This window comes from Hemibagrus wyckioides, linkage group LG21 (genome assembly GCF_019097595.1).
Source record: "Hemibagrus wyckioides isolate EC202008001 linkage group LG21, SWU_Hwy_1.0, whole genome shotgun sequence".
In the NCBI taxonomy this organism is placed as follows: Eukaryota; Metazoa; Chordata; class Actinopteri; order Siluriformes; family Bagridae; genus Hemibagrus; species Hemibagrus wyckioides.
In genome coordinates this window covers 8,747,515-8,774,853 of record NC_080730.1, presented here as the reverse complement: position 1 = coordinate 8,774,853, position 27,339 = coordinate 8,747,515, and the positions used below count along the sequence as shown (strand labels likewise).

Here is a 27,339-nt window from a genome sequence, read left to right as displayed (position 1 = left end):
TAGTGACAAATGGCAACAACGCTTTTAAAAACATGTTCCCAAATGAATGCAGAAGGGGGAAAACAGCTCTGGGGAAACACAAAACATGTTTTCCTGTTAGAAGGATGAATCAGCTAAAGGGAAGTAAGTTTAGAGGACTCTTTCCTCCTAAGACTCACGTATAGCACTTTATAAATTTAGTGATATTCCTACCCTAATATTAACTACCCTATGCTTGAATTACTCTAAAATGTGAGACAATAAAGGACAGGCAAAAGGTCAGGTTATCAGCAATCACAAAAGACAGGGAAAAAACCAGAATAATCTAGATATCACAGTCCCCTCCAAAAGTATTGGAACAACAAGGCCATCTACTTTGTTTTAGATGTACACTGAAGACATTTTGGTTTGATCAAAAGATGGATATGAAATCACAGATCAGAATTTCAGCTTTCATTTGCATCAAGCCGTGTTTGTGAATGTCCTTTTCCAGACCTGTACTGCAGCATCTTTGAGTTGTTTGTTTTGGGGGTTTTCTCTATTTAATGATGAAGTGAAATGCTGCTCAGTTGTGTTAAGGTCTGGTAACTGACTAAAAAAAAAAAAAAAAAGTCTAAAACTTTCTACTTTTTTTTTTCCTGATGATGTTCTTTGTTCTCTGTGTGTTTTGGGTCATTATCTTGCATGATGAAGTTCCTCCCATTTAGATGGAATTCATTTCTCTATAAATTAACAGACAGACTATTTCTATAGACTTCATCCTGCCGAACATCATGAGTTAAACCATCGATAAAGATTAATGAGTCTGTTCAAGAAGCGGTCATGCAAGCTCAAGCCATGACACATGACACTATGTCCAATATGCTTGACCGATGAGCTTGTATGTTTTGGATCATGAGCAGATGCTTTTATTCTTCTATGTATTTTTCCCTATGTAAATTCCAGTCTGGCCCTGTTGGTGATGTCAGTGACGGTACTTTTTGGACTTTTCTTCACTGCTCTCACGATGTTTCTGTCATCAACAGCTGTTGTTTTTCTTGGCTGACCTGTTCAATGTCGGATTGTTAGTAGACCAGTGGTTTCTTTCTTTTTCATGACCTGCCAGATTGTTGTATTGGCGATGTCTAATGCTGGAACAATGGCTCAGATTGATTTTCTCTCTTTTCTCAGCTTCAAAATGGCATGCATTTCTCCCATTGACAGCCCTCTGGTCTTTATGTTGGTTTATCCTTTTCAGTAACAAATGCGGTCGTCCCTAGTGAAAAGAGTATAACATTTAGAGCTTAACTTAGTGAGCATATATTAATTATTAACTGTTATCTAAGCAGCAAACCATAGGCTATTTTGGCCTCATGCATGTGGTGTAAAAGAAATGTGCTCATTATCTCCACCCTTCCCCCTTTATTTTCTCTTCCAGCATGTGCTCTCCAATACAAAAATAATAAAATATTTACAGTGGGGTTCAAAGGTCTGAGACTACTAGTGAAAATGCTTCTTGTTTTCATTGCATATGAAATATGCATATATATATATATATATATATATATATATATATATATATATATATATATATATATATATATATATATATATATATATATATATAATTTTAATATAAAAATAGAATCTTGAATCATGAATTTTAGAATTCTTACAATTATGTATTACGTAAAGCTTATGATCCATGTTAGCTCAAATCCATCGATGTGTCGTCTGAAGACATGCTTCAATGGGAAGGATATCACACAAAAAACTGACACGAGAAAGACTAGAGCATAAGATCAAGAAAGCTCCTCAAATGCTCCCTTTGGCTTTGCAGCTAGTGAAAGGTTCTTTCCCCACTCCCTGGACTCCAGGGATTCATCATATGAGGCTTTTCCAGGTTAACAGGTTTAATCTGGCCTTGGGGTGTTTACTAATCTTATCTGAACTTCAACTTTCTCAGAGCTCATTGGCCATCTGTTGTTTCCAGTAAAAAAGAAATGGTTCCATTCATGGCCAGTCTGTGCAATCTTTTAAAGTGCTAAAGTTACCTCATTATTTGGGTGAATTTAAATATTTTTTTTTTAAATTAGACAAATCTGTATTCATGCATTCTTTGAATAAATTACTGTAATGGTTAGCATTCTTTCCTTATCTGAATAATACATTTTTGGACCATTGTAATATGGCATTGAATATCATCCTTTTTTAAAACACATGTTGGGTTATACAGCTATCCTACTATAGATTTTTACCGCCCATATATTTTGGTTTGTATAACTCCCCAAACAAGTGATAAATACTGATTAAACAGTTCCTCTAATTGACTGTTAGGTGGATAGATATCTTTATCATTTCAATCGATGCAACACCCAGTTTTAATTATATGTAATGAGAATTTGTTTTTCAGCCAAAACAGCAGGTGTCTTCCACCTGAGATCACCAGCTGGGAAGTATATGATGAACTACAGTTCAGCAGAGGCAGCCTGCAAAGCTGAGGGAGCCACACTCGCTACTTTGAACCAGCTCTCTGATGCCCAACAGGTAAACATTGACTTTTACATTTGGCGAAATTTGTCGGGATTTGGCCAGAGCAACTTATATTCTATCTCATTTTATACAACTGAGCAATTGGGGGCCTTGCTCAAGGGCCCAGCAGTGCAGCTTGGTGGAACTCACCTTCTGTTCAGTAGTTGAACACCTTGACCACTAAGCTAAGCTTAATCACATCCCCACCTAAACCAACTTTACTCAGAATACTGGACCCAATTGTAAAGTTTTGTACTGGCAAAATTTACCTGATAGATACACTTGTCTAAAAATCCAGTGAGCATGACATGTGATACCAATGTGAGATCCAAGATTTTGCTTTCTTTGTGTATTATTTCAAGATGGTTGGTCACTGTTAATCTGAACACATAATAGATCAGCATCCAGACATTTTTAGTATCCATACATGCATTTTTATACTAACAAAACTGTAAGTATGCATGCTTAGAATATAACTATGTTAGTATGCAGACAATATCAGCTATGGTTCTGTCTTGATATACATACGTTAAAACACATTTCTGTTTCTTATTATTAAGCAAGGACAAAATACACCTCACTGGTGGTACTTTGTGAAGAGAGGCCAAGATTTAGGAATTTTTCTTATTATGGAAAAAACAAACCACGTCAAGGATAACGCAGGACATAATTTATCCAAGAAATGAGCACGAGAAGTTGTGGACATAAGGGAAAGGGTGATTTAGTGAAGCTTAAGAGAGGCCTATTAAACTATGTCTCTGTCTCCCAATTATTTTCTTAGTCCTGGAAAGCAAGGTCACATAATCTAGCCTCATCTCTCAGTTTTCACCCAGGCTCCTAAGGCCTTTAAGATAAGTAGAGCCCGTTCTCATAAAACCCCACTGAGTTAAACCTTCCTTTCACCTGCAGCCATGGCAACCTAGTCATATCAGCCTGAATAGAAACTTCTCAACGTACAAAAAAGAGTGTATGTATATATGATGAAGAAATCAGTCAGAATTCAGTTTACATCTCATCTCATCTTAAAAATACTGGCATAAAATGTTCGTGTTTCATTAATGATTATTTTTAGATAATAAAACAATTAGACTAAATAATCAAAACCTGCCCTAAGCAAATGTTCAAACCATCGATGAGTGAAATGTTTACAGTTGTTAACTGGGAAAAGTAACTTAGAATGAGATTGAATAGCACGTTTCAATATTAGACAAACAAATGTCAGTTCAGACAAGTGTAATTTTTTAATATTACTTCTGATGTATGTCTGCTAAATACTAAATGTAGTCAATGGTGCTAGCTAATGGAAACTTAATATAAAGTAATGCAAAAAAAAATGACAATAAAATCCAACATTGACATAAAAAAATTGATTAAATATATATTAAATAAATAAATAATTATTTAATTTAAATAAATTATTTAAACCCACTGGAAATACACATAAGCCAGCAAACAGTCAGCAAATGCAATGAAATAAAAACAGGTCACAAAACACTGCATTTTATTACAACTTTTTGGTGCATGCACCCAAAAAGCACAGCCCAGAGACACTGGTTTGTGGACCTAAGCATCCCGGCATTAAAATATACATAGCTCCATCATGCAATAGCAGGAAATTCCCATATGAATTCCCACATTCACTTTTGAAAACTTTTTTAATTAATTTTTAATTGGCTGTGAAGTACTCAAGGAAGAAACATTAATGCTGGACTAATATTCTCCCTCTGTACGTCTAAAAACCTTCGGATTAAAATAGAGACCAACAAAACTCCGAAATAAATATTACCAGGCTAGTATCTCAGTGAAAAAGTGCATACTTCTTTGACCTGAAAGCTTTTTTTTACAAAGAAATCTGATTTATTGATGGACTCGTGTTAATAAATCCATGCGATTCATGAGAATATTGTCATTATTATATTGATTAAGCACAACATTCTGCTTTCTACTTTTGATAACATGACAGTTGCCTCATATTTTCCAACTAGATGGGAATGCACTTGTGTGTTGCTGGATGGATTGATGGAAAAAAAGTTGGTTATCCAATCCGCTTTCCATCTGTCAAATGTGGTGACAATCATGTGGGTGTAGTCCAGTACAAGGATCCTGATGTAAACGCTCCTTATGACGCTTACTGCTACAGAATCAGAGGTACTTCTAAAACGTATGACAGAAATTATGTTAAGCTTAAAGTTTTGATTTTTACGTTGTTAATCTTTGCATTTGAACAATGTGATTCTTTTCCTTTTGCTTTTCTAGAGGTAACATGTGAATGTAGACATGGATATGTTGGTGATGGAGAATTCTGCAATGGAAATCTCGCCTCTGTCCTCGCTACCCATTCAAACTTCTCTGTATTTTATACTGTAAGAGCTCATAATAATAATTTGAATATTGTGAAATATTGAATAGGTATATGTTTTAAATATTAATAAATAATTTAATGCAACCAACAGATTCAAGTGAAAACAAATAGAAACATTTTTATGGCAGAAAAAACATCATTTATGCAACAATAACCTGGTTTTAACAAACCCTTTTATAACAGGGCACGTGACAACAAAATAACCATTCATGTTTAAAAGCAATTATCATACAGCTGCCATGAATAATGTGCTACTGATTAATCCAAAATAAAGATCAGCTGTAGGATTTGTTTCTGTATTTTCTCAACACCTTCTTATCTGACTGCTGAAAGCCATATTCCATAAAACTGAAAAATATCAATCACCTAATCTTGCCATCTGATTACCCATGTGGCAAAATGTGTTATGGTCTGAGTCCAAAGCGGAACATTTTGTGTATAATCCTAAAATAAATGGCTTCAAAATTGTTAGAAAATGGACATGGAGCTTGTTTGAAGAAAGTAGTGAAGTTAAACAATAAGACACTGACCCAAAAGGTCTGAATGTTGTAAAGTGCTTTAACAAGTTTAAAAGTTTAAGATACATACACACTTATGCAGTCATTTTTCCCCCTAAAGCATTTCTATTAGATTTTCACTTGAATGTTTTCACATTTCCATATATCCAGGAAATGGCATATATACTTTTTTTGTATCCACTATTCAATGATTTTAATTTAAATATACACTATATTGCCAAAGGTTTTGGGACAACGCTCCAAGTCATTGAATTCAGGTGTTGTTTTTCAGGGGTTGGGCTCTCTCTTAATGCTTTAACTCTTAATGCTTCAGCATACCAAGACATTTTGGACAATTTCATGGTCCCATCTTTGTGTAGTGTGCACAAAGCAAAGTCGATAAAGACATGGATGAGTGAGTTTGGTGTGGAGGAACTTGACTGGCCTGCACAGAGTCCTGACCTCAACCTGATAGAAGATCCTTTGGGATGAATTAGAGCAGAGACTGCGAGTCAGGCCAAAACTGGAACATCTGCCTTTACATGCACATGAATTTAATATGGAGTTGGCCGGCCCTTTGCAGCTATAACAGCTTCAACACTTCTGGGAAGGCTTTCCACAAGGTTTAGGAGTGTGTTTAGGGGAATTTTTTCCTAGAAGTGCATTTGTGAGGTCAGGCACTGATGTTGGACGTTAAGGTTAAGGAGGGGGCCATCCCCAAACTGTTCCCACAAAGTTTGGAGCATGAAATTGTCCAATATGTCTACGTACATTGAAGCATTAAGAGTTCCTTTTACTGGAACTAAGTGGCCAAGCCCAGCCCCTGAAAAACAACAACCGAAAATCAATTATTTGGATGGGTGTCTCAAAACTTTTAGCAATATAGTGTATTTACATCATTTATATCCACTGTACAATGACCTATGATTTTAGATGGTTTTGTCCATCTTAGAATTGTATATTTTAAAGTATTGTTCCATTTTATTCCCTATTAGATGTTAGTGAAGTATGCAGAGACTGCTGAGGAGGGGAAAAAGCTGTTGGACTTCCTGTCAACAAGTTCATCAAACATAACACTTTTTGTGCCACATAACGCAGGATTTTCTGCAAATGAGGTCAGCAGTCTTTCAGCAAACAAACTGAAATGATTAGGTATACAAAAATGTGGTAACAATTTTGTGGTTTGTGGTAACAACTGAAAGAGAAGTATGGCAGGAGGGTCCTTAATTGCCAAAATCACTTTTTTTTAAACCCAATTGTTTCAATGTCTGGTGTAGGTGAATAGTCTGGACTTACTTAAAGCTTGCATAAAGTTTTATAAGGAATCAAGTAGACAATCAAAGTCACTAATCAGTTAACTGAATCAGAAAAATCATGATTAGTGAATGGTAGTCAGCATATTTATCCATGTTGTGTACAGATGGATGTGATGCAATACAGCAGCATACTTTGACATTTCAGCAAAGCAAAAAAGAGGTTTTCCTTTTTCATCTGGTACTCAATAACTAAGACAGTCACACGGATGTGCGTTATCAAGTTATTTTAATCTAATGATTCTTTAATACTGAGGAAATGGCAGCATTTAATTATATCCTTAGGGCTGCATCGCAAACTGCTTACTGCCATACTAAATAGTGTCTGTATTTCATTCGTGTCATTATGATTTAGGCGTACTACTTAGCACACATTATGTGGTTTGAGATACAGGGCAAAGATGCTCCATATCATATAACCAAGAACATAAAAACATGGAAAACAAGTGTGGCAATTTGTAAACTAAAGTATCTCTTTTCATTTACTAAATATACTATATGGTCGGCAGGATGTGGACACCCGAACATACCACAAATTGCATAGAATGTGTTTGTATGCCATAGTTTCGGGATTTCCCTTTACTGTAACTAAGAGGCCCAAACCTGTTCCAGTCCAAAGTGAGGTCCATAACAAGATTTGCCAAGGCTGATGGGAATGAACTCAAGTGGGTTACAAAGAGCCCTGACCTCAACCCAACTGAACAACTTTGGGATGAACCAAAAAGCAATGCATGCCAGACCTTCTCACCTAACCTCACTAATGCTCTTACATTTACCTTTCTAGCATTTGGCAGACACTTATCCAGAGCAACTCATTTTATACAACTGAGCAACTGAGGTTTAAGGGCCTTGCTCAGGGGCCCAGCAGTGGCAGTTTGGTGGATCTGGGATTTTAACTCCCACCGTTCTGATCAGTAGTCCAACACCTTAACTTTTAAGCTAACACATCCCATATGCTCTTGCTCTCTATGCTGAATGGGTAAATCCTCAAAGCCATGTTTCAAAATCTAGCATAAACCAGGACAATGGACGCTGTTATTCCAGCAAATAGGGGAATTGGATGTTCTACAAACAGTATGTTTGTAATGCTTATGTGTCAACATTCTTTTGGCCATATTGTTTATATAGAGGAAACTCATATGGGAAAATATTTGGACATGCAAATGTTTATGATATTTTAGCTGTTTACCACAGTTTTACCAAAAACTCCATAAACACAAAGCCTCAAAAGCAAAGCCTGATTACAGTTCTAAAATAAAGTGACACTGCTAACATAACCTCCACGCTATCACATTCCAACCCATTCACAAATGAGGTCTTTACTCAATCAGTCTCTTGGCTTTGGAATATGTATACAGTTCCTGATTGCCAGTGCTGATAAGTAGCAGTTTTCAGTAATCAGAAGGTGCTTCAAGAGCTAGATACTATAATAATATATTCATATTTCTATATTATTATAATAATATTTTTTGTTGTACTAGACGTACTTTCTATTACTGTCATAATACCTTTATAATAGTATTTCATCCAAAACTCCATGATGCTTATTTTATGTTATTATTTTTGCACTTAACCTGCTTATCCACAATATTTTCAGACTCTGTCACTAAGGGATATGGAATATCACGTATCCTCAAACAACATCCTTCACTACTATGAAGATCTGAAACACAACACAGCAATCCCATCTCGGCTGGGTTATAATCTTAAAGTCTTAATAGCAGCAGACAACCAAACCCAAGCTGAGGTAAGTGAAAATGTAAAGTTCTTTACATTAACTGTATTTACTGAAACTGCAATCATGCTGTATCGGTAATTAGCAATAAGCACACACAGAAATGAACACGTGTTTTTAATGTTTGGTTAAAGGTTTGTTCTTAACATTTCTATCTAAAGCCTTGAATACTCACTTGAAACAAAATTGCACTATATATATATATATATATATATATATATATATATATATATATATATATATATATATATATATATATATATATATATATACACACAACACTTGCTATTCTGGCGTTCTAGTGCATATGGAGATGCTGCAGCTTGTGGCTGTTTTGTTTAGTGCCAATTTATGTACTGAAACAATGAAGCTGTGTGAATTGATAATGTTCAGGAAAATATTGCCCCACCTAAAATTTGAGAGGGTTTGTTTGAGGTGCTCCACTATAGATGGATGGATGGATGGATGGACGAATATATGGATGGATGAATTAGCAATAAGCACACACAGAATTGAATGTGTGTTTTTGATGTTTGTTCTTAAAATATCTATATAAAGCCTTGAATACACACTCAAAACAAAATTTTAAAAGACTGGACATTGCACTATATACTGTATATATAGCACTTGCTATTCTGGTGTTCTAGTGCAAACCTGGAAATTCCACATCTTGTGGCTATTTTGTCTAGTACCAATGTGTGTTCTGAAACTCACAAGGATGGATGGATGGATGGATGGGTAGACAGACAGACAGACAGATAGGGGCGGTGGTAGCTCAAGTGGTTAAGGCTCTGGGTCATTGACTGGAAGATCGAGGGTTCGAGCCCCAGCACTGCCAAGTTGCCACTGTTGGGCCCTTGAGCAAGGCCCTCTCTGCTCCAGGGGCGCTGTATCATGGCTGACCCTGCGCTCTGACCCCAACCTCCAAGGATGGGATATGCGAAGAAAGATTTTCACTATGCTGTAATGTATATGTGACAAATAAAGGCTATTTCATTTCTATAGATAGATATTGTTCAGGTGTTTAAGCTACACGCAATACTAACAGGTTCATAAACTCAAGCACATAGCCTTGCAATCCTCCACAGACAAACTTTTCAATAAAATGGGCAGTACTGAAGAGCTAAATGTGACACTGTCAGAGGATGCCACCTTTGCCACAAGTTTGTTAGTTATTGGAATTTCTCCCATGCTAGTTCTGCCCTGGTCAACTGTAACCACTGTTATTGCGAAAGGAAGAATTTATGAACAACAACAGCTCATCCACAAAGCAATAGACAATGCAAACTCAGAGTGGAGCAGAGTGCTGAAGTGCAAAGTGCAGCACTATCCTCCTCTGTTGTATCACTCACTCCACAGTGCCAAACTGCCTCTGGAAAATCAGCATGCACCAGGAGCTTCATAAAATGGGTCTCTATGGCCTAGCAGCTGCACACAAACCTAAGATCACTATGTGCAATGCCAAGCGTTGGCTGGAGTGGTGTAAAGCAAATCTGTTCTCTGGAGTGATTATCTGGCAGTTTGATGGACAAATCTGGGTTTGCCAGATGCCAAGAGAACACTACCTACAGGCATGCAAAGTGGCAAAAGTAAAGTTTGGTGGAAAGAGTGGTTGTTTTTGGAGAATTTAAGCCCCTCAGTTCCATTGAGGAGTAATGTTAATAGAAAATAAAGATTAGTATGTGTCCAATTTGGACAGTGAGGTCCACCAGGCGTGGTTTAAAGAGTTTGAGGTGAGGGCACCGCAGTGAGCCCTGACCTGACCTCAACCTCACTGAATACCTTTAGACTTGAATGTTGTTAGGCACATCAGTCAGGTACAATGACATGGTTTTGGAATGGGAAGTCCAGCAATCTCATATAGGTCTGCTGGTCAGGTATCAATATATTTTTGACCGTATAGTGAACGTATGTTTGACTTATTCACTTCAGCTAGCTTCATAAGAAGTAAGAATATTTACCAAAACAAAAAAATACCACATGTGCAAACCTGTGTACATGGGAACTGAAGATGGATACTAGTTTGATTGACCATTTTGGTCAGTGTATAATCATACTTCATACATAGTTTTGATGACTTAATAATTAAGAAAGCCTTAAGTTATTTTTAAGAAGTTACTGTGCGGCTCACAGGAGCCAGAGGAAGTTGAACGAACGATGTCCTTATCATGATTTGGATTCTAGTCAGACAAGGTCATGATATGCGACTCTGATACACAAAGTCAAAAATCAGGCAGGTTTAGTTGCTGAGGAAATACCAGAGCAAATGACTTAAGCATGAAGGCTGTTTCTCAGCACCAAGAATGCAAGGAATTCTGTGAGGAATGTTCTTGCAATATTATCCTGTAAGAATGCACATGAAGGATCACAAATAATTTACGAAATGCAACCTGGTCATTTCAAACATATATTTTATTTACATTTAGTGCTAGCAACATCGAGTTACGTTGCCATGGGAACAAGCTACCTTGGCTAACCTGCTAGTGAAGAAAACCAAAATGTACTTTTGCACTGTGTAAATAACCAGATTGTTCTGAGCTGCCAGGAAGAATATAATATAATAAATCAAATAATAACAGGCTGAAGACCACATTGGGTTTCAACAAAGACTGAGAATCTTAGTCTACAGTTGGCACAGACTCAACAAAACTGGACAGTTGATGATTAGGAAAAAATGCCATGGTCTTTTTTCCAGCATGATTTTTTAACATTGTGCTGCTGCCAAATGATTGGATAACTGCATAAATAAGCAGAGTTTCAAATAAAGTGAGTGTATTTTCTCATGAGCTTGTCTTTGTCCCACAAAGTTCATATCTGACCTCCAGATATCCATTAAATTTTTTGTTGGGTTCTGCAGTAGTCCAATCACGATGCACACCTCTAGTGTAAGAAAATTGGACAATCTGGATGAACCCTGCAGACACATGATCAAAATAGTTAAAATATAAAAAAAAAACAATGAAAGCCTCATGGTTATGAATTAATTCTGGTTTATTCCTACAGGATCCTCTGCCTGTCAAATCGGTCAATAAACGGACAATTTTAATCTGGGATATTCCAGCCACTAACGGCCTGATCCACATCATTGAGGGACCGATAAAAGCACCTCCTGTTGTTGTGAGTGTTCATATATTTTCTTTTAAAATGAGTCTTGGGCCTGCTATTCCCAGTTTTTAGTCTATGCACTGTACAGTTATTCATTATGCAGATTCATGCGAAGTAACTTGCAAAGTGAGACAAAATCCAATTCAATCCCACAGCTGAGCAGGTAGGGGTTAAATGTTAAGGGCTATTGGCGACTACCGTTACTCTAAATGCTAAGTTATTAACATATAAGCCTGGTGGTTTTAAATAAAATGAATAAAATTTTATTTAAAAAGGTTTTGAATAAAATGATCATATTTTAGCACATAAAGGGAACAATAATGATTATGCCAATACCTCTTCATTTAATACATTATCATTAGCACATTTATAGAAATGGAAATGAATTGTATAACTCTGAGCTGATTTATTTATTTATTTATTTATTTTATTGTTTTGATTATTTCCAGGTGACCCCTCCAACTCCTTCACATGTCCACTCGAGGTCCAGTGCACCCACTGTGACTGCCATATTGATCGTTATTTGTATTGGAGGTGTTATTGCTGGTGTGGCATATTATTTCCTGAAACACAAGAATGATGCTTTTAGCTTCCAGTATTTTAAGGCAAGTGTGTTTCCATAAAGGAGTAAAGCAGATATCAAATATGTTTATAAAAACAGTCTGAAGAAGTCTTCCAGGGAAGGCAAGATAAATGTTGTTAGTTCAGTGGGAGTCTATGCCATGCATATTTAAGGTTCTTGAATAATTTATCAAATCTGGGTATATATGTAAGGAAAAGTGGAGCCAGCTTTCACATCTTAAAATAATAAGAAATATATTGTATCAGTATCCATAAGGTATCTCATTGAAAACAATAATATTAATTAATAATATTGTGCCTTAAGGATTTTTGACATAGAATTATAGAGTTATTTCTACTCAAACACTGTGATTAAGTTCATCCAGATATTTTGATGCACAAGGATGCATGTATGATTAGAACTGGTCCTGACCATGCTTATGCAGAGACTCGGCACTTGTGATAAATAGGACTTAACTTTACACACAGAACAAGAACTTATTTTATGCATTCTTTGATAAATGAGACCCCTGGTGCTTACACGTGGTCATTTAATGCATGTTAAATATCGAGATTATATCTGGAGTAGCATTATGCATATGGAATGCATTTAAACCACTTAAAATGCAGCCAGTAAACCAGATGTTATGCAAGTTTAATATATAAAGTTTCTCTATCCATTCAAGTCACATGTTACAGCCCAAACCCCTCCCGAAATGTAATAAATAATAGAACGTAGTAATCATGGAAGATTATGGCTGCTGTGCATAAACAAAATACTTATTAGCAAGATATTAGAAAATCACTGTAGGTGGGTTCATTGCTGGTTTGTTGCTGTACCGAAAATTTCCAAAGATCAGCTGGCATTTCCACTAAAATGAGTGGAAATTCCCAGTCCAAATCCAGCAAGTACTGTATATTTGAGTGACACTTGAGTGACCCAGTGGTGCTACATTCAATCCAGGTAACCAGAATCAAATTTGACTGCATATAAATTTATTTATATATATTTATAATTTATTACAGAATTGTACCACAAGTACAGCCACTATGTTATTATACATCAAATATAGGTTTTCTTTCTTTATGCAAGAAAGCCTGTCGAGAGATGGTGGGCCAACATCCGATGAGAGAAATCCGAAGGCTAAAATCAATATTAAAAGCCATGGCTGATAATATAACCTTTATGATGATCAGTAAAGGAGATTAATATACTTTATTCTTGTGATTTATAAGGAAAAGGTAGTCAGATGTAGGACTCTTATTTGATTTGATCTCGGCTGATTATTGTGTACTTTCTATTAACAGAATGATGATGAAGATGGTACTTCCACTAAGACCAATGCCAATCCTGCTATAGTGTCCATCCCAAACCCTTTATACAGTGGCTACAGGGCATTCACTGAGCCATTTGGGGTATCTGCTTTGCACTGACTATTTTACATTTAATATAAAACACCTGATTTAAATGAAACATGAAGTTGATTACCATTAGCCTTCAGGTCTGCATTTTTCTCTTTGTTTCAGGAAGGAGAACAATGTGAATCACCTGCCTCGGTTGAAGCAAACACACCGAACCTCCTGGACTAGCACCCGGAATCGATGTATCAGTATCAGAATCAGAATCAGAATGGATGTATCGGAATTTTGCAAACATTTTCTATAAGCATGTTGTGTCTGTTATATGAGCCTTAACTTTTCCCCCTTCAGCCTTGTTCATTAATTAAAACTTCAGTCAGGCAGAATACAGTCCAAGAACAGAGCTGAGTAATTGACGCTTAAGGTTCTTCCTCAATGGCCCAACATGGTTTCTCAGTCTGCCATTTAACAAATTTGTCCATTGTCAGTTCTCAGCCAGTAAAAATGGTTTGAATCCAGAACCAAAAAGCTGCTGCTTCTAATTATCAGTGACTCAACAGCTTGGGTAGGCATCATTTCATAGTCATAGAATTGTGTCAAGTTATTTCCAAAACTGCCAGTAATATAAGATGTCTTATATTACATCTTAATGTTAAGTGATTTGTTAGAAAAGAATTGCAACAATTAATCAGTAGTTCAGTGAAGTGCTAATATCAATGCTAACACGGCTAATATTAATGCTTCCAAAGATCTATTCAGAATGAATAGCGAAGTCCATCTTTTGTGTGATTGTAATTATTGGCTTAGTGATGTCTCTTTGCTGTTGCCAGTAGGAATGTGGCCCACTTCTTAAAAAAGTTTGCTGGTTCCCAGTTCAAGTACTAGAACCATGTTGGAGGAAAGGTCTATGGCAAGCTTAGGTTTTGAAGAAAAACCCTCTGATCACTAGAGTCAATCCATATTGCTACCATTGAATTTTTAATCTTCACTGCACTGTTTGATATGGATGGTGTCACACTTTCTCCTGTAATACTGTGTATAAATAGAAACAGAGGCTGCTATATTGCATATGTCTGCCAAATTTAACACAATCTGCTTCAGTCATTTGCCAATATAGAGTTGAGATGGTCTGAAGAACACCACTGCCAAACACAGAACAAAGTGTTCTTTAATATAACAATGTTCCCCCTTACAAAATAAGCCAGAATGTTGTTGCTCAGGTTAACTTAAGAACTAATCCCACTGGTTTGATGGTGGTGCGGTTTCGGCCGTTTATGACTGGCAATGTTAATAATCACCATTTGGCCATGTGTTACTTCATAACACTAACAGATTGCTGCCTGGAAATTTTGGCTGATCCAAAATGTCACACTCCAGCTGTAATTTGAGAGAGTTAGCAGATTAGTTTGCTTGCTTGCGTATTCATTAACATGTAACAGGGATAAGGCTTCGGCTTTGATGAAAGAGGTTGTTCATGTCAAAAAAAAAAAAAAAAGTACACCGATCAGGCACAACATTATGACCAACTCTCTAATATTGTGTTGGTTCCCCTTTTGCTGCCAAAACAGCTCTGGCCCATCAAGAAATGGATGCCACAAGATCCCTAAAGGTGTGGTGTGGTATCTGGCACGAAGATGTTAGCAGCAGATCCTTTAAGTATTGTAAGTTGTGAGGTGGGGCCTCCATGTGCCCTCGCAACCTACAGGATATAAAGGATCCTTACAGAACTTACAGGATGTAAAGGATAATTTTGATAGATACTGACCACTGCAGACCAGGAAGAGCTGCAGTTTTGGAGATGCTCTGATCCAGTCGTCTAGCCATCACAATTTGGCCCTTCGTCAAACTCGCTCAAATCCTCAGCTTCGTCCCTGGATGCCTCATTTGTAAGTTATCATGAATAAAATCTTCGAATATCTGCAGAACATCTCTTAAGCCAAAATGGAGAATTACAACTATAGACTCGTATTGCAATGCAATTGTAATTTCATTCAAGATATATTATAAACAAATTTAAATCTGAATGCTGAAGCCACTTTTTTTTAGCCTCATATTACACTGGTTCAATCCATCCATCTGTTCGAAACACATCTGACAAATTAAAAGCTTCTCAAAATGTATGTGCTCCATGTTCTTCATATACACCCAGTCAGTAAGTCTTATTAGTGATCAGGAAATATAGCTGCTGTTCAGAATAAACTGAAAAACAAAGGTATTATAATATATATATATATATATATATATATATATATATATATATATATATATATATATATATATATATATATATATATGTGTAAATGGGAAGGAAAAAAACAGAAAAATATGAATTATGAAATGAACCTAAGACCAAAGCTAAGGGGAACGCACAGTCATTCGCAAAGAAAAATACAGGAAGTCAAATTAGCATATTAAATGTGATACAGCAACCAGATTTAGCCTGGCTAAAATGAAACACATTGGACAAATGCATGTGGTTGAAATCCTATCTAATTAAGGAACATAACACCTGAAACTGAGTGTAAATGGGTTCATCGACTCATCGATGAACAAACCTACATGCTTTGTGTTTTGAATGAACTGTTACCATGCAGTATATACAGATCAGGCATAACATTATGGCCACCTAATATTGTGTTGGTCGCTCTTTTGCTGCTAGAACAGCCCTGACCCATCATGCACTGTGTATTCTGACACCTTTCTATCAGAACCAGCATTAACTTCTTCAGCAATTTGAGCAACAGTAGCTCGTCTGTTGGATCGGATCACACGGGTCAGCCTTCACTCCCCACGTGAATCAATGAGCCTTGACCGCCCATGACCCTGTCGCCGGTTCACCACTGTTCCTTCCTTGGACCACTTTTGATAGATACTGACCACTGCAGACCGGGAACACCCCACAAGAGCTGTGGTTTTGGAGATGCTCTGATCCAGTCGTCTAGAACAATTTGGCCCTTCGTCAAACTCGCTCAAATCCTTACGCTTGCCCATTTTTCCTGCTTCTAACACATCAACTTTGAGGACAAAATGTTCACTTGCTGCCTAATATATCCCACCCACTAACAGGTGCCATGATGAGGAGATAATCAGTGTTATTCACTTCACCTCTCACTGCTCATAATGTTATGCCTGATCGGTGCAAACTCAATTCTGTAACTCAGAAGAAAAGTCAGTTTACATTAACCTAACATCCTCAATTCACTTATTTCATTTTAATTGTTGCATATTAGTCATATTATCTGCTAACTTCAAAAGCTACAAGCATTCATTCATGAAAAATGTGAAATTAGCACATCCTAATAAGCACAATGGAATCTGCATAACGTTGATTTAGATTTATTAGCAACGTTCCTCTTATCTGTTTACTGACGGACTGTTCTTGATCAAAACATTCGAGTAAATTGAGACACCTTTTTTCCTATTTAGGTTCAATACAAAGCACATTTTGTAGAAAGAGGAAAAACACTTCTGAGAAAAAGTGTATTCTTGGAAGCCAAAGCTCAAGATCGATTAATGGTGAAGCAGATTACATGCAGGAAGTGTGAGGGAAGGTGGATATAAAGAGAAAAAATGCACTCATTCCTCAAACCATCACCACATTCCCTTTTATCGATCTGCGAGGTCTGAAGCCCGGCTTTCAGCAGGATTAATTACCTTCAGTGTGATTTTACACACCATTTTGGCATTTTTGCAATTCCTAGTCGCCTGAAATCCTTGCCTCCTGTAGACAAGCACTTTATACAAAATGAAATAAATTATTGTTAACAAAAATGTTCCATGGCCATCTGTCTTTCAGCCATTGTGAGCTGTTGTATCATTTGCTTAAAAGCCCTTTTCCAAATGTATGAAATTTTAATATTTGCAGTCTACTGGAGCTATTAGGAGAGCATGCTAACATTTGGCTAGATGCAGTACACTGAAGCTAGCCAATGTTTCTGTATATAGGTATATTTGCTTAGATTTAAATCCAAATACCAATTAATAAAGGCTGATGCAAACATACTATATTTGCAGTTGCATTTTGACTTTTGCCAGCCACTGTATCTTGCTGTGCGCAGAAATGGAATTGTAATTGAATTTGATTGCACGAGTGATCAATTTTGGACATTCACAGAGCTGATGAGGCTGAATACAGATGAGTTCTCTTGATTTTCCTCTCCCAGTAATGACAATAATGACAGATGGCCTGACCATGAAACAAAAAAAAAAAATCACAAAAACAAAATGACATTTGTAAATGAAATAAACAATTTAGGGATCAGTGGGTTTTTACAACATAAGAAAATATCCTTAAACTGCCATATAGAATAGAATGACTAAATGTGCCATGTTTTTGAAGTATTTCATTTGTCAGCATGGTGGCTTCGAGGTTCGCACTGTTGCCTCACAGCAAGGAGGTCCTGGGTTCGAATTCCGGGTGTGAACAGGCGGGGGCCTTTCTGTGTGGAGTTTGCATGTTCTCCCTGTGCTTGCGTGGGTTTACTCCGGTTTCCTCCCACAGTCCAAAAACATGTACATTAGGTTGACTGGTAATTTTAAATTGCCCATAAGAGTGTGTGTGTGGTTGTCTGTCTATATATGTGGCCCTGTGATGGACTGGCGACCTGTCCAGGGTGTACCCCTGCCTTCTGCCCAATGTGCACTGGGATAGGCTCCAGCAGATCCCCGTGACCCTAATTAGTAATAAAGCAGGTATAGAAAATGGATGGATGGATAAAGAAGCTCAGGGTCTTGATTCCAAAAGAGCAACTGTTGAACTTATTCTCAGCAGAGCCTTTTATTCAGTTTCATGACGGTTATTTAACAAGGTGGAAAATTCTCCTTGCAAAAACATCCAACTCCCTTCAGCTGTCTGCCACCATTACCTTCTGAGTTACGGTTTCCTTCCTGCACTCTCTTCAGTTAAATTTTAATGGCCGTGCACCCTTAGCTCTACTGCTTTAAACAACATATTTAGATGCACACACATACGTACTTAGCTTGTGGTTACAACCTAAGTACTTTCACTGTAGTGGAGTTACTGAAACACATCATGCATTGATTATTTTTTATTATTATTTATTAACATTTTTGTTCTCTAGAATATTCTATAATTCTGAACTACCCTCTATAGGAGACTAAGCTTAAGATTATTTTAAAATGTTTTTAGTGAAATTTAAGCTCTGTCCTCCTACAATTGATTGGCATGCCATATTTGCTCAAACGTTTCAAGGTTTTGATCGTTACTGAGGCTCATATTCTTGCTGTAGTAATAATACATCTTTTAAGGAATGTATGACAAATCTATAACTATTTACAAATAACTAGGTTGCAAATATTTCTGCATATTATTTTGTAACCAGGGCTGAATGTTCCAGAAGAAGAATAAGAGAAGAAAACAACAACAGGCTTCCAATACCTTTAGTGATAGGACCCCTAATAATGTTATAACAAAATATTTGATGTTAAAATCGTAAGAGCCTTACCTCTTCCTTTATGTTTTCCTTTCAAGAATCAAAGACATTGAAGAATGATGCCATGTAATATTTATTGTTATTTCCTTTGGATGGAAAAAATACACAGTTTGTCTTTGACTTTATATATAAGTATTATTTTCTAGCATTTTTTTTTTTCTATTTTCTCTAAAGTAGTCCTTTCTAATCTTTCTCTTTCTCATATAGAATTGGTCTAAATGTTGCCTGGTCTTAGATTTCACTTTGTAATGCACTGAGGATGATTTAAATACCCGAGTCATTCCAGACAGATGTTGTCTTACCTGTGGGGTTTTTTTTTTGGCAGCCACTGCTATAAGGGCTGTCCTTTATGGAGCATGACTGCAGGTTAGGTGTCCTTTTAAACACATTAATACACGTGATCTCACTTCGTCAAACTGAATACACTTTACAAAAGTCCCTACAAGGGGGCTCCAGGTTGCAATTGTCACACTACCAACTTTTAATTCTTACTTGCATTGTTTCATTGTGACTCAGATGAGATCAGATCGCAGACCAAGAGTCATGTTACAAATGCAGTTTATAGGGAAGGTTAATCAATAATAGCTTGTTAAATAAGCATTGCCTTAATATATCTTACAGGACCATCCAAAAGTATTTGAACTGTAAATTATTTCGTTTTTATATACACTGAAGACATGTATGTCTAGATATGTTTAATAACTTCGAGTGGAAATCAATTAGAGCCAGCGCACAAGCACTGGGCATAGCTAATACAACGGTGTAGAAAGTCTTGATAAAGAAAGAAACCACTAGCGTACTAACTATCGGACACTGAACAGGTCAGTCAAGGAAAGCAACAGCAGTTGATCACAGAAACATTGTGAGAGCTGTGCAGAAAACCCCATAACTAAAAATCACCACATGCCATTGATAAAGGTATCACAAGTCACCATTCAAAGAAGACTGAGATATATCAATATAGCGGCCTTACCACAAGATGCAAACTACTCCTCAGCAGTTTGGAATTTACAGAGAAATACATAGATGAGCCACAAACGTTCTCAAACCAAGACTAACCTCTACCAATGTAATGGAAAGACCGAATGTGGAGGATTTGTTCCTGATCCAAAACATACTAGCTCATCAGTCAAGCACGTTGGAGGTAGTGTCATGGCTTGGTTTTGCATGGCTGCTTCTGGAACCGGTTCACAATTCTTTATTAATGATAATGGTACTAGCAGAATGAATTCGGAAGTCTGTAGAAACGTTCTGTCTGCCAATTTACAGAGAAAATACATCCAGTCTTACTGAGAGGAACTTCATCATGTAGAAAGACAATGAACCAAAATACGCTGCCAACAAATGAAAAGACTTCATCAGGGAAAATGTGGAAGGTTTCAGACTGGCCAAGTCAATCACTAGACCTCGAACCAATTGAAAAGCATTTCACTGCAAGAAGAGGGGATTGAAGGGAGAAACCCCCAAAACAAACATCAGAAAAATGTATATGTAATGCTTGATGTATTTATTGCAAGCAACTGCAGCCAAATATTACAAGTTATGTATTTCAAGACTGTTAACTTAAAAAATGGGTGGTTAAAGTTGTTTAACACATCTACAACTAAATATCAGGAAATGAAAGCTGAAATTCTAATCTATTTTCTCATATTCATCTTTTGATCAGATGTTTTCAGTGTATAGCAAAAACCAAAAAATTGTCCTTGCCATGTTTATATTTATTTATTTTTTTCTCACATACAGTATATAACAGCTAATTATATTAGATCTAATTTCAAAATAGGAATGCCTTATGACTGGACACTCAATGCTTAACTACACTATATTGCCAAAGGTTTTGGGACACCCCTCCAAATCATTGAATTCAGGTGTTGTTTTTCAGGGGTTGGGCTTAGTTCCTTCTCAGGCCTTCTTGACCCACGTCAGTGTCTGACCTCACAAATGTGCTTCTAGAGGAATGCTCAAAAATTCCCATAAACAAGTCTTCCCAGAAGAGTTGAAGCTGTTATTAGCTGCAAAGGGTGGAACAACTCCATATTACATTCATGTGCATGTAAAGGCAGACGTCCCAAAACATTTGGCAATATAGTGTATGTATTTGGCAATATCTAGCACTATTTAAGGCAAAGAAGTAGAAACATATGATATATTTTAAACAAAAGGTCTGTATTTATCAAGAATATACAGCTACCATTTATTATTAGAAACTACTAGTAGCCCTGATATTAATGCAAACATGAATTTTTTAATATAAATTGTTTTCTAGAGCTTGACCTTTATTTTGTGAGGACGGATGAATATACACCAGTAATGTTAACGCTCAGCACACCTGTTTAGTTTCCTTTGCATGGCACCTTCAGAGTATTTTAAGTTAGACAGCTTAATTTTACACCCCATTACAAGTTGTTGATTAAAACTGTCAACCATGCTCCCTAAGGTTTCAGGGAAATGCTTCATTTTAACCAGACCTAGGATCAGCCTGGACTAGAACATTCATTTTCACTGACTGTTTGCTGATCAGCTTCATCTAGAATTACAAATAGAAATAGAAATAGGACATTGAGATATCCAGTAAAAGAGATTTAATCAGATTAGGAAAGAAAAAATGAAATAACTTTGTAAAACCACTCAAGCTTCATTAGTTTGGATTGGTTTCTTGAGTGATGTGATATGCAGTTGACAAAATTATGCACATCAGCTCTCCTTTTATTTGAGTAATAATGAAGCACCTCCCATTTGTTGGTGCCACGCTATTTGATTGATTTTCATTTCTATAATCAGATGACGCTGGCATCTTAATGGTTTGTATTGTTGATACTAAATACTGAGAACTACTTTATTGCTCATAGTATTTCCATAAAATGAAATCTTGCCAGCTTACACAGGAACCAGAACCATGCAGTTTCCATGCAGCCGAAAATTCTTCGATCAGCTCAGCTAAATTACAGTTCTATAAACAGGATATTAAATAAGGATGAAATTAAAAAGGTAATTTCATATTTGTTGGTGAAAGCTGGTGAATTTTTATGGTACAAAGATTGATGTTATTCATAGGGCTTTAGGACCCAGTGGAAGACAAGAAGCCAATAAATTCTGTTCAGCCATGCTCTTGGGTTCTCACCCACAAATCCCTTCCCCCAGTTCTTCTGCCCCCCCCCCCCTCCCCAGCACAGAAAACCCCCCCCAGATGAATCAACGCTGAGGAGCCAGCAAATCAAACAGCTTATGGTTTACACAAGCACACTACAATCACACTGTTTACAGCCGTGTGAATGATTAATGATGTGTGATGAAAACAGTGACTAACGAAAAGGGTGAAGAGCATTTATTTGGTGCGTAGACAACCAGCAAAACACCACATTATTACGGTGATACCTTTAATGCTGTTTGCTTCTCTAGGTCAGAGATTCAAGTAATTAACTAAGAGCATATGTTAATAAGAAAAACATGTCTATCGTTGCTATGATCATAGATGAGAATGATGAGATACTTTATTGTCGTTTGTATACGACTCTCAGAAAGCGACTAGGAAGTTCTGCACATGAATGTGTTGCTTTGATCATTGTAATAATAAGATGCACATTACATTAAAGCCATTGAAGGCATATTGTATAAAGGAGGGAGATTGAGGGGTGATGGCAGTTACAGCAGAAGAAGCTGCACTTCATTCTATTTGTATGGGACTTGATGGCCCTGTACCTCTTTCCAGATGGCAAGGGGACAAGCATTCTGTGTCCTGGGTGGGTGAAGTCTTTAATGATGCTGCTGGTCTTTGTGTGTGTAGTCAGCTAGCTTACACTGTATCCAGTTTCGCGAGCTCAGTGCCTGGTTTGCTCTGCTGTTTAAACTAGAAGGTTTTCTCCTGGGAAACTAGCATACCATACTATGATATGTGGTAGAAATTCCTAATGCAGCTGCGCAGGTGATCTGGCCTGTTTACAGAAAGAATAGCCGTGTTGTGCTTTCTTGGCCAGGTAGGAGGTGTTGATGGACCATGTGAGATCTTTTGTCATGTGTATTTCAAAGGAACCTTAAGTTGTTCACAATCTCCTTTTCTACATTTGTAAACAAAGGGAGATGGGTGGTGTCTTCTGAAATCTGAAATGATCTCATTAGTTTTAGGGTATAGGGATAGTGTTCCAGAAAGGAAATAATGGTGAAATCTCACATAGTAAGGAAGTCTTTGCACAGTCTGCATACGTTTGCACACATGCACTTCATGTGAAACTGGTGAAACTGTTTGATTGATGCCTAATATTTTTACTCTATCTGTTTTTCTCTGTCGATCTATACGTCCCACTCCTGAGCTCCCAGTATTCATATATAGAGTTCCATATAGAGTTCATAGTGTGACCACTTCTTCTTTCTGAACCTGCCCATGGTTTTAGTCTCATCACTTGCTGGGGGATAGATCTGCATGGACAGTCTGTGACCCAGGGGACTGCTGTGGATAGAACCACTTGAGACTCTCACGCCGTCTCTGAACTGGCCTTGCATCAGTCAGCTTTCGGCAGGAAGGAATTAGTGCTTAATTTATAATGAACTCAGAAGCTACACTGACCTATTAGTTCCTCAAGAGCTCTTGGTTGCTGCTGTAGAAAGGACATTGTCAACATTTACTTTATTTACTGTCCAGTGACACCCAAATGAGGATGGGTTCCCATCTGAGCCTGGTTCCTCTCAAGGTTTCTTCCTCTTATAATCTCAGGGAGTTTTTCCTTACCACTATCACCTTAGGATTGCTTATTAGGGATAAATGTTAGGGATATATAGTAACTTAACTTTAAACTTTATAATGTTTCTATACTTCTGTAAAGCTGTTTTAAGACAATGTCCACTTGACACTTTGTTAAAAGTGCTATACAAATAAATCGAATTGAATTGAAAAAGTCCCTATTTCCTTGTTGTCTTATGTGGCTTTATGTCTTTATGTAGCACCCAGGTCCTGGAGGAACATTGTTTTGTTTCACCATATCTGGCTGAAATGACAATAAAAAAAATCCTTGACCTTGACTTGTTTCACCATTGGCATAAACCCTGCATTCACACTAGGAAGCAACTATAGACCCATTACTGTATAAATTCATAACAGAACTGCAATACCAATTATTTATATTTCACTAATGATGAGATGACAAATCCAAATAACTGGTCCCAGTGAATTGGGGACAAGCTAAATTCAGAAATTCTGTCTTGGTTATAATGCTGGTGTGTGAGCCAATCCAATTTTCCAATTTAGTAGTATTCTCACAGATTCTCTTCTTACCTGCATAATATGTATATATATATATTTATTTCTGGATTTTACATCTGATCAAAAGATGAATATGAGAAAATAGATTAACATAGATAGGTTTTAGTTCCAAAATCTCGAAGCCATTGTACAATTCTTGACTTTATCACAATAACTGAATTCTGTATTAATGGGTCAGGTTTTAAACCAGTAAAACCATTACATTTGAGTTATTGTTCTATTCATAGAATATCCCAATATTTGTGGCAAATCGTTGCCATCAGTGTTGCTTGGCAACCAAATCTTACAAAGGAAACCAAATACTAAAGTGTGGCATTAGCTTGTGTGTTTATTGTGAATATTATTAATAATAAATGTAATTTTTATTGAACACAAATTTTTTTTGTTTTTTTAACATTCAGCGCATTCCTGTGCACAAGTTCTTGTAAGGTTTTTATTACTCATTTTTATCTGCTATTAGTACTGTGTAGCTTTTATTTTCCAAAAAATTAATTTTTGATCAAGATTATGGCTGCACACCAAGACATCACAAGAACATACATCCAAAATGATGGACATGTTTACAGCTCTTCTATGTGTCCACATCCAACTGAAAGCCCATACAGCTTAGTTTACCACCAAAAGGTTCTACAAAAAGTATCCTAGTTTACCAGTCTCCAGCATGAATAATATTTCCATCACATCCTCAACTAATGCATTGCTAAATGTATTATTCTTTAAAGACTTCCTGAAATGTGAAAACCCTGGTATGCTTAGCTATATTGGGATTCAACTTGGTTAAATGAACTTACATTCTTACAGTAAAAAATGCTCAATGGTCATTCTTCTGACCCTTGAATCTAAAAAGCTTTTATGTGGAACCTTTTCATCAGTGTATTTCCTCATAAAAAGGCTTCACAGTACATTATCTAGCCAAGTAACTATTGATGATGCCTTGAAAAAGCCTTTACTAAGAATTTATACGGTCACTTCTTTCACAAAATATTTGGCCATCTTCCAATCAAAACAACTATTTCAGCTTCATTTCTATGTAACATCTAGAACATTTACAAAAGCATGATGTTTACCGATCAGCTCTGAAGATGTGCTCTAGCACCAGGAGGTTAGCATAGAGCCTTTAAGTAATGCAAGTTGTGAGGTGAGGCCACAACAAATTGGACAGATTTTTCCAGCACACCCCACAGATGTTCAAACAGATTAAGAGCTGAGGAATTTGGAGGCCGAGTCAACACCTTTTTGTCATGTTTCTCAAATCATTCCTGAACAAAGGTGGCAGGTTGCCATTATCCTGCTGTATAGAGTTGTCATAATGGGGTGTACTTGGTCTGCAGCAGTGTTTAGATAGATGGTATGTGGCAAATTAACATCAACATGAATACCAGGAGCTAAAGTTTGCCAGGAGATCATTTCTCAGAGCATCACACTGCCTCTACCAGCTTGTCTTCTTCCCATAATGCATCCTGGTGTCATCTTTTCCACAGGTATGTGATGTAAAAGAAAACATGATGCGTCAGACCAGGACACCTTCTTCCATTGCTCCAGTTCTGATGCACATGGGCCCATTGTAGAAGCTTATGGTTGTGGACAGGGGTTAGAATGGGCACTTTGACCAGTCTGTGATGTGTCCTGAAACCTTTCTATCACAGCCAGCATTAACCTTTTCCAGCAATTCGTGCCGCACTAGCCCTTCTGCGGGATTGCGAACGGTTGCAGTGTCAGTTTAATGTTAATGTTAAGGCTGATCTGTGCATTCAGACCGCTAAGTAGTTTTGTACTAGTTACCAGATGATGATCTAATTAGATTACCAGGGTGGCAATAAAACATTTGTATGCTAAGACGACTAGGAGTTAACACTAGAAAAGAAGATTATTCTCCAAGTTATTCAAAGTTTTTCCATCATCTTATGCCATCCTCATTATTGGCACCTTTGTATCAGTGGTCAGATGGAATGCTCAACTCAACACCAAAGAATTCTTTTACAGTATGTAGTCGTGCTACATCAAATTGTGCTGAAAACTGTACAATCTCAGCAAGATTTAGGCATCCATTAAGCTGTAATTGCACACCCAAAGAATTTATTCGTCTTATTATTTTACATTTTCAATCAGGATTACATAACTCTCATATGCAAAATGACTACCATATGTCTCCTGCTTTTGTTCAGCTGGCCATTTGTGCAGTGCAATACCAATAGAAACAGTGGAGGTAGTGTAGCTTATATGACTATAATGCTATAGATTAGTCTAACTTGGGGATGTGGTAGCGTAGTGGTTAAGGTGTTGGACTACTGACCAGAAGGTTGTTCGAATCCCAGGTCCACCAATTAATTGCTCAGTTGTATAAAATGAAATAAATTGTAAGTTGCTCTGGATAAGGGCAATGCCAGAAATGTAAATTATGTCGCCATAGGAAAAAGAAAATACATCCTCCTCTAATTCTGTTTTTAATCAGGAGCTAGAGAACATTAAGGTGGCCCCACAAACTTCCATAAACAAATAACTTTACAACAAAAACACAACAGATTCTAATATGTACTCATTTTCCCTCAAAAGTGAACCAACATTCAGAAACCAGATGGGGAACATAAGTAGACCATTCCTATTTCCACAACTGTCATGAGAGTAATAATGAGCCAGGTGTTCCCACAGAAATGCAAAAGATTATCAAGAACCGTGACTACCTCTATGCAAGCAGAGATTCTGGCAGTTTTTCTGAGTATTGTGGAGTACTTGGGTGTATGTCTACATCATGCCAAAAAGTAGCATTAAACATTAAACATTAATTAACATTAAACATTAAACACAAGCTCAGAGAGTTTGGTGTGGCTCTTCAATCTGGTGTTAAGGTTATCGTCAAGAAATTTGAAACTAACTGATTCCAATATTTCTAGTAATGGATGCCCCAACAAGTTAAGAAAAAGTGATACAGACTTTTGTATATATAAAAAAGGCCACCTTAAATGTTTCTGCTCGTGACAGCACAATCAGAAAAAGACTGAACAAGACTGAACATGGCTTGCATGGAGGGGCAGCTGGGAAAAATCTGCTTATCCAAATAGAATATGGCAGAGTATAGTAAACAAACCTAAAAAGTGCTGGAACAATATCAAGAATAGTGGTGGAGGAGCTTGTTTTGCAGGCAGGGGACCTGGGAAACCTGCAGTCACTGAAAAAACAATGATCTCCATATTATTCCAGAATATTCTTGAG

General features: G+C 36.9%; 1 protein-coding gene across 1 annotated transcript in view; it reads left to right on the top strand.

Moving 5' to 3' along the window:
- Window positions 1-16,566, top strand: part of stab1 (stabilin 1) — a 76,167-nt gene extending 59,601 nt beyond the window's left edge. Inside the window, exons 61-69 of the mRNA XM_058373801.1 lie at window positions 2,372-2,505; window positions 4,476-4,638; window positions 4,747-4,853; window positions 6,345-6,464; window positions 8,260-8,409; window positions 11,401-11,514; window positions 11,952-12,107; window positions 13,372-13,479; window positions 13,591-16,566. Of these exons, the coding sequence (XP_058229784.1) occupies window positions 2,372-2,505; window positions 4,476-4,638; window positions 4,747-4,853; window positions 6,345-6,464; window positions 8,260-8,409; window positions 11,401-11,514; window positions 11,952-12,107; window positions 13,372-13,479; window positions 13,591-13,653 (1,115 nt within the window). The 3' untranslated portion in view covers window positions 13,654-16,566. The remainder of the gene's footprint in view (window positions 1-2,371; window positions 2,506-4,475; window positions 4,639-4,746; window positions 4,854-6,344; window positions 6,465-8,259; window positions 8,410-11,400; window positions 11,515-11,951; window positions 12,108-13,371; window positions 13,480-13,590) is intronic.
- Window positions 16,567-27,339: the final 10,773 nt, after the last annotated feature.